Here is a 12,500-nt window from a genome sequence, read left to right as displayed (position 1 = left end):
CTGGTCTAACTGGTAACCACACAACCAAGGCTCACATCCTGTACCACACAGTTATCATCTTAAAAGAACATATGGGTAACAATTTAGTTTCAAGTTTCTAAGGTTCTGTATGAATAAAAAATTGAGAGGATCTGCCAAACATTTATACGGAGGCACAGAAGGGCTTTGGCCCGTCGCCCCGATGCCGTCTCTACTGCAGAGAGACATGAGCAGGTACGGCACACCAGCCTGGCCCGACGACCCGTGTGCCTCAGAGGATTAGCAGGTCTGCGGCTTCACAGCGAGGCCTACGCTGCCCCCTGGCTGGTGAGTAATTAAAGCGGGAGAGGATTCCCATGGGGGGCCTTTATGGGGTAGAGAAGTCACACCACCTGACCTATCATGTAGGAGTGTGTCGGCAGGCGTCTGAGCTTAGCCACGCGCTTGCAGTGTGTGCCAGCAAATGTGTGTGTGTGTCTGTGTGTGTCCACGCTCGGGGGAAGGGGGGGGGGGTGTCAGTGGAATGACAGCAGTGTTGTAAAGAACGAGGCACTTCACTGGGTTTGCAATTTTATGAATATGTCTGTCAAGTGCAACGACACATTAAGATGCGGGCAGGGCGTGTGCCCGGGGCTGTCAGGAGAAAGCACTGCAGGCACTTTGTCTGCGGAGATCAATGCACGTTCCCCTCGCTGCCGCAACTATGGCAGTTCGCACCAGCACACACAAAACACGAACCCGTCAAACGCACGCTTGTCAGTATCCGCGGGAGGCACCAGAGACACACTAACATGATTGAAGAAAGAGGGAATGTGGAAAAAAAGAGGAGAAAGATTCTCTCTCTTTCTCGAAAGAGGGTCAGCGTGTGCGAGAGAAAGAAAGAGAATGTAAATGGGAGTGGGTGTGCTGGTTTGTAAACGTGTGCACTGGGCAGGCCGAGGGAGCAGCAAGGGGCGGGGTGAAGGAGGGGCGAGGGGCGGGGTGAAGGAGGGGCGAGGGGCGGGGTGAAGGAGGGGCAAGGGGCGGGGTGAAGGAGGGGCGAGGGGCGGGGTGAAGGAGGGGCGAGGTGAAGGAGGGGCGAGGGGCGGGGTGAAGGAGCGGTGAGGGGCGGGGTGAAGGAGCGGTGAGGGGCGGGGGTGAAGGAAGGGCGAGGGGCGGGGTGAAGGAGGGGCGAGGTGAAGGAGGGGCGGGGTGAAGGAGGGGCGAGGGGCGGGGTGAAGGAGGGGCGAGGGGCGGAGTGAAGGAGGGGCGAGGGGCGGGGTGAAGGAGGGGCGAGGGGTGGGGTGAAGGAGGGGCGAGGGGCGGGGTGAAGGAGCGGTGAGGGGCGGGGTGAAGGAGCGGTGAGGGGCGGGGTGAAGGAGCGGTGAGGGGCGGGGTGAAGGAAGGGCGAGGGGCGGGGTGAAGGAGGGGCGAGGGGCGGAGTGAAGGAGGGGCGAGGGCCGGGGTGAAGGAGCGGCGAGGGGCGGAGTGAAGGAGGGGCGAGGGGCGGGGTGAAGGAGGGGCGAGGGGCGGAGTGAAGGAGGGGCGAGGGGCGGAGTGAAGGAGGGGCGAGGGGCGGGATGAGGGAGCGGCGTCACATTCCAACTTTCTGGACGTCGGACATGTGATCTTATCGTGTTGCTAGAGCGTAGTGGATCACAGGTCCCATTTGTAATCTATATTAGCAGAAGCGTATTCGCACACAGAGCCCACGTGACGCTGCTGTTCTATTGGCCCAGTGATTCAGTGTTCATGGTGCAATATTATGTAATGTCCAGCACCTGCTATAGAGCAATCGATGGAGTACAGCTCTGAGAGAGAAAAAGAGAGAGAGAAAAGACAGAGTACATAGAGAGTACAGAGAGAGAGAAAAGAGAGAGAGTACAGAGAAAGAGAAAAAAGAGGGAAACTGACTCAGAGTTCGGAGCAGCCTCAGCCAAACAGAACACAAACAGTATACAAACATACAAATATATGGTCCCGTGACCCGTCAGCATTACGGGTCAGAACCTGACCACCGGTGAAGGGCTACAGGACAATGTGAGCAGAACCAGATGGACCATTGCGTTGAAATGTATACCTAGCTAAAATGTTCCCAAATTTGTGTTTGCATATATATATATATCTGCCTCACAATATTATTTGAATATGTATGAGTCAGGCCCGAATATGTATGAGTCAGGCCCGAATATGAATGAGTCAGGCCCGGGGAGATGGAGAAGAACCAAACCCTTACCTGCTTCCACTTGAAGAATGTGTGGACAGTGCGGTGAATATTTCTCAGCCGGTATTCAATGAATAAATAACTATATGAATAAACATAGAAATATACAGGCAGGACAACATGTCTGCATCAATTGTCTGATCCCTTTGCCGGAGGACAGCTGTTGCACGAGGGCCGACATGAACGTCCACTCTCTAAAACAACAGATCCCTCTGTCAATTGACGTGTCTGGACCAGTGAGCCGGTGTCTGCATTTCATCCTGAGGAGAATTTAAGCACACACATTTGCACCAAGTAGCAAAATGTGTCTCCAGTTAGCCCGATTGAAATCCGATTGCGGTTCCATAATCAGTAAAGATAAAGCCACCACATATCACACGACCTCCTGACCTCCTTTCTGGTTCTTCTGTTTGTCTTATTCATCTGCTTTAAAAATCCAGCATTTGTATGATAAACTTATTCTGTAACCTTTTAAATTGTTCTAATTTATTCTAAGATGAACTCTAAGGTGAAAAATCACGACTTTGGAAGGAGAGTTTTCTTTTTTTGTTAAATCAAATTAACATCCGACTTAAAGTTGTCTCACAGTACGTCCTGAAGAGGCCGGAGCCTTTCAATAAAATCCTTTAAATGCATTTTGGGTGTGTTTACATTTGCTTTCTACTCAACCCTTCCGATAATTCCTAAGACACCCGAGAAGACGTAAATGCAGTGTGAAATGTTGCGGATGAGAGTGGATGATCTAGTCAGGTCCAGTTAATGCTCTACCACCTAGCAGCTCTCCTAAAGCGTTAGCAGCGCTGTCATTTATGCGTGAGGACCTCCTCTGGCTCCAGGTGTCGGACGGTTGCTCCACTACCCCACCAGCCCATTAAGCAGGCAGAGGTGCGGCACGCACAGGGCTGCGTCTCCCTCTCCCGTAGCCGCCTGTCAGCCCGTGTGATGGAAGTCACCCGGGAGACGTGGGGTGGGCGGGGCTCCGGCTGTGTTCGGAGTGGTGCACGTGGTTTGGTGTGATGGCAGGTACGCTGAGAGGGCAGATGCACCTCTCACCACCTGAGGGGGGGGGGGGGGGGGGGGGGGGGGGGGGTGTCCGGTTCATGGCAGCGCCAGCCAAAAGGGTCGCTTGCTTAGGAGATGGGTCTTGGTACTGAACGGCGGGGGATGTGACGTGACACAACGCAACTCGATATGACGTGATGCCACGTGGCATATAGCTAAAATAAGTTAGCTAAAATAAGTTCATTATTAAGTTAATTAATAACCTAATTAACTAGAATAATAATCTACCTTCCCACTACTTTACCCCAGCTAGAACAACACTGGCACCATTAATAACTAGCAGCAATTGTGTAAGAAAAGCGCTAGCAGTAAAGTTGAGTCCAGCGCATGTCTTCTGATCCCTCTCCCAGCCGTCTGAAACCTGGCAACAGAATGATGAGTCACACCAAACACACACACGCTGAAGCCACAGGACTCAGCCTGCTGGAAGAGGTTATGAGACACATACACACATACACACACACACACACACACACACACACACACACACACACACACACACACACACACACACACACACACACACACACACACACACACAGACAGACAGACAGACAGACAGACAGACAGACAGACAGACAGACAGACAGACAGACAGACAGACAGATAGATAGATAGATAGATAGATAGATAGATAGATAGATAGATAGATAGATAGATAGATAGAGCTACTCCTCGCTGCCCCTCATGGACCGGTGGCTGTGTGGCCCTATTATGGTACGCAGCAGTCTGAAAAGGTCATGCTGATCATTTGGATCACCTCGCTCTCACTTCTCCTTTCTCTCTCTCTCTCTCTCTCCATTTCTGTCATTTTCTCTCCCTTTCTCTCTTGGCAATTCATTTTTGTGTTGCAACTCAAAAAAAATTGCTCTCGTTATGAAACCATTAATCATGGCCAGGCATGCACTTCATTTCCCCCCCTGGCTCTGTGTGTGTTTATAAATGAATACATACATCCCCCTTCATCTGTGTGTGTGTGTGTGTGTGTGTGTGTGTTTATAAATGAGTACATACATCCCTCTTCGATCTGACCATTTCTCAGCCCAGAGCAACAAAAAAGGGAGACAGAAAACGTACGTGGGAAACGATAATCTCGTTTGCTTACATTGACACGCTAACGTGCTGAAGAGGCTTCCCACCGTCAAACATCCAGGGATTTCTCAGACAGGAAGGACGATATGAAAGGAAGGTGTCTTGGGTTTTTGTGAACCAGGAAAAGCTCACGATGGGGTGACATGAGCGGCCGAGGGATGAAAGGTATCCATTTTCCTCCTATTTGAGTCATGCTGCTGTCATAGGCAAATCAGGCAGCCGTGAGGATGAGGAAGAGGATGAAGGACACACAGACTGGTCGCAGCAGTGTTGGACTGATGACATAGGGTAAACAAGAAAAGTGCACTGCTACACAGCAAAAGCATCGAATGAGGGATTTCATTGGGGCAGTTATGGCAGTGGGTTTGCATCACTATGCAGAATTATATGAGGATCTTCATTCTTTCTGATGTTCTCTCACTGTTTAAGTTCCATTTACCTTTTCACTGACAATACAAAACGACCAAAGATCTTGAAGAACCAAAATGGAAGACGTACTGTATTTCAGAGCACTTCATTGTACGGTGTCTCTCTATCTGTGCGTCAGCACTGACTCTTTTGCCTGTGTCTGAGTTTGCAGGTTAAGGACACTTTTCTGATTAGATATTTAAAGCACTTTTAACAGTCGCTCTGGATGAGTATCTGCTAAATGTCATCAATGTAAATGTCCAATCTCATCATCTCCGAGTCAGCCTCGTGCACCAATGAGGTGAACGAGTTTCCTCCTGTGCTCACGTCAAACATCTGAGTCACAGGACACTGAAGCTGAAAGAGGAGGTTTTACAGAGGGCAGAGAGGCAGGAGGTGAGAGAGGAAACACTCCAGACAGAGTCTGGTGCTACAGGTGGGGAAACAGAGCAGCCTGTTTGCAACTGGGGTGTTCCGCAAAACCGCACAGGATCACCGAGTGGAAATAAGTGACCATTTAACCTGATGGGTGAGTGGACAGACACCACATGGATCAGACGTGATCACAGAGCGGTACAGAGCGTGTGGCCTGGGCAAGAATGAAGACTCTGTCTGCACGGCAGCAAAAAAAAATGGCATGCCTGTTGATCTGTGTCAGGAATCAGGAGAGCAAGAGCCAGGCGCAGAAGAGAGACTGATTATAGAGAGAGAAAGCACTTAAATCGTCTAAACCTTTAACATCTGCATGTTGATGAGGAGAGAGGAAATCATTAGGAATCAGTGTGATGGACTTCCTGATACACAGACGAGTCAGGACTTGGTGTTAGGAACCTGCTGTAAGTTCTCATTTGCTATTAACGTTGATCTTCAGACACTAGTAAAGATGCTGGACAGGATGGTAAGAAGGACACAAACAAAAGATTTCAACTAGTTCAACGTTAGCGTGTTCCAGATTTCATGACTGAATAAAACTATCTGCTCCTTTAGGACATATAAGGAATGAAATTATATGTTCAAGTCATCTAGCAAATGGATAGCAGTAGAGATTTCATAAAAGACATAGATTCACACCATATATTTATAGAGCAATACATTTAATTGCCATCACACATTCTTACACCGTCTGTTACACTCTGAAAAAAAGTGGCAACATTTAAAAGTGACAATATAAGAAAGACACAGACAGAAGCAGCACCAAATGGAATTTGCTCTCGTAATGGGCGTTTTATGGCAGACCTGAGGATAATGTGTGCACAATCGCACCACCACGACAGTAAAAAACAAAAATGTGGCACCATCAAACCAGGATGCCCACAAAACACATCTGTGTTTGCGTGTCTCTCCAGCCATTACCATGGCAACAGGCGAAACGCCCCGGTCTCCCAGGCAGAGATAGGCAGCAAATAAAGAGATTACTTTTATCAGAGGATCCATCACGTGTGCTTTACCCAAACGCCGGCCAACACAGCTGCACTTCAAAGGCACGAACACATCCGAAGGGCAAGGCAGCCTCCTCAAACGACCTCTGGCCCAAAGATTCCAGTACCGCTCCCACACCACGGAGGAGGAACCTCGGCGTGTAGTGCGGACACGCTCCAGCAGGTCACAGAACCTCTCTTAAGTTCATATCGTTTAGAAATGACATTACTGTCCAAGTTATCACAAGCCAAGCAAATGAAAGGGACTATGAGGCTAGCACGGTTAACGAGAGGGGCTGCGGTATAGGTGAACTTAAAAAGTAACCAGAAAATGTTTTAAATATTCTGTTGAATCTAAATCTAAGCATGGATGTTATGTAGATAGAGGACCAAAAAAGCATGTGTGGGTCCTAGGTGAAGTTCTTTATCCAACTTTTTGATTTTTTTCTGAGTGGGACTTCCAAAGCGTGCCCAATTCAATGTGTTATTCAGTTTGCGCTATGAAAGTCTATAAAGAGAAACGTTAACTCCAAATGGAATGTCTGTATTACATGCTCCAAAATTACAAAGCATGTTAGTGTGGAGAAACATCTCTTTGCAAAATGAGTAAACCATGTTAGGTAAGCCTGAACTGTCATAGGATGAAATGACTGTCAGAATGAAACGGTGCTGATTTTGCACAGTATGGAGGTTATGCAAATGTGCTGTTCTACGTAAAAGCCTCAAATCTCCCTGAATGTGCTGTTTCTCCTGAGCTCGTCTGGTGTTTTATGTGATGACTCAGACGTCTGTGCGCTCCCTTTCACTAGTGCGCTTCCACACTTCCTCTTTTCACACCGCCGGAAACATCACCCAACACCAAAGTCCCCAAATATCTATTGTTTAGTTTGCCTATATAATCTGTTTGAACTGGAGAGTCCTGCATACTGTTGTTTTCCACTACTCTCTGTTTTAAAGACCTTCAAGGGCGGAGAAGAGCAAGGTGCTAGCAACACCAAGATCATGGGTTCTGTTAGGTGATGGTTCTGTTAGGTGATGGGTTCTATTGGGTGATGGGTTCTATTGAGTGATGGTTCTATTGGATGATGGGTTCTATTGAGTGATGGTTCTATTGGATGATGGGTTCTGTTAGGTGATGGTTCTATTGGATGATGGGTTCTATTAGGTGATGGTTCTATTGGATGATGGGTTCTATTGAGTGATGGTTCTATTGGATGATGGGTTCTGTTGAGTGATAGGGAGATTTTCCTCGCCACTGTTGCCTTTGGCTTGCTCATTAGGGATCTGGACCCATACGATTATAAAGCTGCTTTGTGACTACGTGTGTTGTGAAAAGCGCTATATAAATAAATTTTACTTTGAATTTGATGGGTTCTGTTGGATGATGGTTCTATTGGGTGATGGTTTCTGTTGGGTGATGGGTTCTATTGGGTGATGGGTTCTGTTGAGTGATGGGTTCTGTTGAGTGATGTTCTATTGGGTGATGGGTTCTTTTAGGTGATGGGTTCTGTTAGGTGATGGTTCTATTGGGTGATGAGTTCTGTTGGGTGATGGTTCTATTGAGTGATGGGTTCTATTGAGTGATCGGTTCTATTGGGTGATGGTTCTATTGAGTGATGGTTCTATTGAGTGATGGGTTCTGTTGGGTGATGGGTTCTGTTGAGTAATGGGTTCTATTGGGTGATGGTTCTATTGAGTGATGGGTTCTGTTGGGTGATGGGTTCTGTTGAGTAATGGGTTCTATTGGGTGATGGTTCTATTGAGTGATGGGTTCTATTGGGTGATGGGTTCTGTTAGGTGATGGTTCTATTGGGTGATGGTTCTATTGAGTGATGGGTTCTATTGGGTGATGGGTTCTATTGGGTGATGGGTTCTATTGAGTGATGGGTTCTGTTGGGTAATGGGTTCTGTTGTTACAGAGGACAACAGAGGAAGAGTATTTGCCAAATGCAACAGTTTTAACAGTCTTAAATTTCAACAGTTTGTATGAAATAAATGCAATACTGGCTTATGGTTGTAAGTTATGACCTGCATCACTCTTTTTGAGTTATACAACCAGCATTTAATCAAAGATCATTACAGATCTATCAGGTGCTGTAGCTTGCCTTTTATTGGAGTCTAAGTAGTTAATTTTGGTATATATTCTGTCTCTTGGGTACTGGCCCTAAGATAAGGTAACCTCTCCATGACTGCCAATCTTTAAGCCCCCCTTCAGATTACATTACTGAAATGTTCCTTGAAGACCAGAGGTAGGAGGTACATGAGTAAAGGTGGTATGAATTTCTGCACAGTAACAAGCATGTTTGTGGTTTAAAATCAAAGTGCGGGGCCAAGCACCAATCCCAGCACAGACCTTGTGAGTCTCATTGTCTTCTAATGTGCCGGTTGCACATAAAGCCATGAATCCCACGCATGACCTCCTCATGCCCGACGTCCCAGCTTTCTAACTGAATGAACGTGGATTAAAAAAAATGCTTGCAGACTCTTTCAAAAGATGCTGATTTCATATATTCAGTGCTTGACTGACTTTCACAACAGTTGTATGGACTGTTTTTTCCCTTGAAGCTCACAGAGCTTCTATTCACAAGTCACAATGGACAGCATCTTTCTATTATTTCATGGTGCTATGCTGGCAACCTTGAGAACTGTATGGTGCAGAGGGGGTTGAAACGCTGTTTAATTAAGCACTTCTGATCAAACTAATTTAGCCCGTGAATAAGCATGATAAACATAGACAGCTTTTCTGTTGATTTACTCTCAGTCCTTAAATGCCCACGCTGCATTATTCTAAATGTGTATTTCTCAGTTGCTTTTTGAGTTATCAAGAGTCAGTGATTTTGGAATATTCAACATGGAAAACGGGTCATAGAAACTTGGAAGACATGGAACATAGAGAGAAAAATGTTCATGTGTAACGTCACAGAGAACAGGCTTTAAGCCTAAGACCGCTGCCCCAAATACACACAGAGTCCAGGGTCTGACCAGGTCTACTGCTGCTTGACCTGTCGAGACAGGTGTGCTGCGCTCTCTAATAAATAAAACTGCAGACTATGAGTTTCTGTTAAAAAATTTATATACTAAACTGTCACAGACATTATTCTGGAAATTCTACTTTAATATCATGAAGATGAATGAGGGTCTTCTGATGTATGTTACTATAAATGGCTAATATTAATTTCTTTGGATAAAAGTGTTCATTAATGTAGCTTTTAGTCAAAACAGTGTCTGTTATTGTCTATTGGAACCTACGTGCATAAAAGGAAACCCATAAAAGATCCATAAAGTTACTCTTTATAATTTGTCGACTGCCGAATCACATGAGAAATTACATATTTTAGAACTAAAAATTTTTAAGTGAACATCTACCTGCCTAAAACGTATCACTGCTCATCACACACAAACACCATCGTGCACACGCACGCAGCCCAGCACACGGCCCAATCAGCGGGCCCCTTCAGACAGCCGCAGGGCCCCAGCGGTTTGTTTAGCTCTGATTAGAGCCCCCCGTAGGCCGGGTCAGCGGACGGCTGCAGGCAGGAGTGCTTTGTTATGCTTTGGTACCGAGGCGGCGGGCCGTGTTTGGAGTGGGCTCCATCGGGTGGCTTTGGGAGAGGGGGTGATGAGGGTACAAAGCCAGAGAGCTGGGAGCAGAGGCGTAATTTATGGAGAGTGTACCATTCCCAATCAAATCACAGGCTGCCATTACTCTGCCAGTATGTTTCCTGTTCTGCTGTGTGCTGGTACTGTTCTGCTGTGTGCTGGTACTGTTCTGATGTGTGCTGCTTCTTCCCCGCTCTGGTGTGTATACAACAGCTGCAGAGCCTCAGTAAGGGCCAGGAAGCCCTCGGACTCTCTACGCCTCCCCTGGGGGGCTTGGCCTTGAACACAGCCTGCCAGGATGTGCTGAAGAGTCTTTACATTTCAGTCTTCACAGCTATTGACAAGGCCAGCGGGAGAAGGGAGGAAGAAAATGACTGTAAAATAAATCAAGTCAGCTGGTTGATAGCAGACCGACCGACAGGCTGAGCCACCCAGGACATTTCTCCATTTTCAGTTTTACTAACAATAAACACAATCAGTTTGCTCCAGCTGCCAGACTTACTTATTTACTTCAGTTCTCACAGTTTCAAGTGCGTATGAACAAACAAACCTTTTTCACTGTTTACAAAAAATACAGGTACAATACAAAAAGTTTTGGTTAGTTGAGTCCCTTATTATCATTATGATGGAAAAACAGCCAGACCCAGGAGAGCTCTGTATCCCTCCGTACATTCATATATATATATATGTGTGTGTGTGTGTGTGTGTGTGTGTATATACAGTCATGCCCAAAAGTATTCATACCCCTGGTAAATTTTGACTTAAATTTACTTTTATTTAACCAGAAATTATATTTTTGACTGGAAATGACACATGCATCTCCCAGTAGATAATACGATGATGTACAAGAGGCATCATTGTGGGAAAAAAATTTTCTCAGCTTTTATTCACATTTGAACAAAAAGTAGCATGTCCAAAATTATTCATACCCTTTGAGAACTGTCACAGTATATGGGGTAATCCAAAGTTCTATACTATTCCAAATAGTCCAAGCTGTTTTAAAGCATCCTAATTACCCTGATTCATTGGGAACAGCTGTTTTAATCAACTCAACAGGAGAAAAACAGCAGCTCTCTGCAGTTGGCTTGTGGACAGTCATGGCTAAGACAAAAGAGCTCACTAAGGACCTGTGGCCGCTCACAACTCAGGAAAGGGCTATAAAGCCATATCAAAATGTTTTCAAGTTCACTAACATTGTGTACAGTTTTGAATATTTCCGTGTATCTAACCTACGTACACTGCAGTTACTCACCTGCAAAAAACTCAGAACCTGTAAGTGCTCTAAACAGCTGGCAAGAACAAGCGCATATCGACTAGGTACATGTGCATGTGAACAAGCACAAACCCACAGGCACGTTCTCTCCGTGTCTCCAAACACTGGACCCTGCTGGGCCACAAGTGGGCCAAGGTACGCTGCATATAACAAATCTCCGCGTGAAAATCCATTTGAACAAAATTCATATCATGCAGCAATTAAGGGGCCCATTTTATTTGTGGTCAAGTTCACAGTCTGCATCTTAAAAGGTCATAATGTGGCTTAATTACTCATTCAGATGAATGCCAGACTGAAATGGATGACTGATGATAATACTTCAGGCAGAGGATTACTCTAGTAACACTACTGAATGTACTGAAGTATTTATTGACACCACTGAGGTGTAAAACCTCTTTTAACACCATTTGACTGCCATCATTAGGTGCATTTTCAAACAGATAAATAAATATCGAATATATTTATTAATGTCATAGCCCATATGGCTACAAAAACAATATTGCTGTTTCTGCACGCTGGATCTAATGTGCGGTTAATGGTCGAGAAGCAGAGCTTGAAGCTGTGTGCACAGCAATGACACATCAAACATGACCTTTGACCCTAACAAGAACACACCCTGCCTCTCTTCTCACTCGTCCTCTTTTCTCTCTCACTTTATTTTATTTATTTTTGTCTCCCTGGGATGAGATGCAGAAAAACAGAAGTGGGCATCAAACAATGTGTGTGTAATCCGGGTCTTCCTTGCAGCTCTGTGCTGGTTGTGTAAAAGCTTTCATCTCTACATAAAGGTCTCTGTGAGGGATGACTTCCTCCTGAGAGTGTGCCCCCCCTCACACACAGTGATGTTGATTTACTGTGAGCTCTGCATTTTGACCAGAGAGACGAAGCCACCCCAGGAAGACCAGACGCCCAGCTGCAGCGTGGAGGTCTGGGAGGAGAGCGGAGCTAATGAGACTCTCCAGGGATGCTGCGCGTCAATGTTCAGAGAAGAAGAACGAGACGATAACCCCGGTCCTACACGAGTTACGTCAACGAGACAAGAGCTACTTGCTTAAGCAAATGACTAGTTTGGTCATCATTTGCTCTTTGATCATAATCTGTGTCTAACATGCAGAAGCAGCTATGTACAATACTTCGAGATCATGAGAAATTCACTGAGCCTGCAGCTTTGATCTCAAAACTACTCAAAACTAGTGTGTCTGGTATTAGTAGCTGTGTGCTGATTGTGAAGTGTTCTTCAGTTCTGAGAAAGGCGTTATGTAAGTAACTTCAGACATCATTCATACTACTGGACTGGTTTCAGACATGACAGAAAGGGTTAAGGTTTAGAATATAACAGTAATGTCTCCATGTTAACTACTACAGCTGCAGTCAATTACAGGTCTAACAAATAGAATTAAGAGGCTAGTGGCATGTCACTTACTTTGAGAACATTGTGCATTAAAAAGTAAAACATTCATTCCCA

General features: G+C 45.9%; 2 protein-coding genes across 3 annotated transcripts in view; both read right to left on the bottom strand.

Moving 5' to 3' along the window:
* Positions 1-12,500, bottom strand: part of doc2b (double C2-like domains, beta) — a 125,657-nt gene that overhangs the window by 69,507 nt on the left and 43,650 nt on the right. The gene's annotated exons all lie outside the window — the stretch shown is intronic.
* Positions 1-12,500, bottom strand: part of LOC143518326 (uncharacterized) — a 32,989-nt gene that overhangs the window by 3,311 nt on the left and 17,178 nt on the right. Inside the window, exon 5 of the mRNA XM_077010764.1 lies at positions 899-1,599. Within this exon, the coding sequence (XP_076866879.1) occupies positions 899-1,599 (701 nt within the window). The remainder of the gene's footprint in view (positions 1-898; positions 1,600-12,500) is intronic.

Source organism: Brachyhypopomus gauderio, chromosome 7, assembly GCF_052324685.1.
Source record: "Brachyhypopomus gauderio isolate BG-103 chromosome 7, BGAUD_0.2, whole genome shotgun sequence".
Classification (NCBI taxonomy): Eukaryota; Metazoa; Chordata; class Actinopteri; order Gymnotiformes; family Hypopomidae; genus Brachyhypopomus; species Brachyhypopomus gauderio.
Note: the sequence above shows the minus strand (reverse complement) of the source record. Positions and strands in the feature narration are given on the sequence as shown.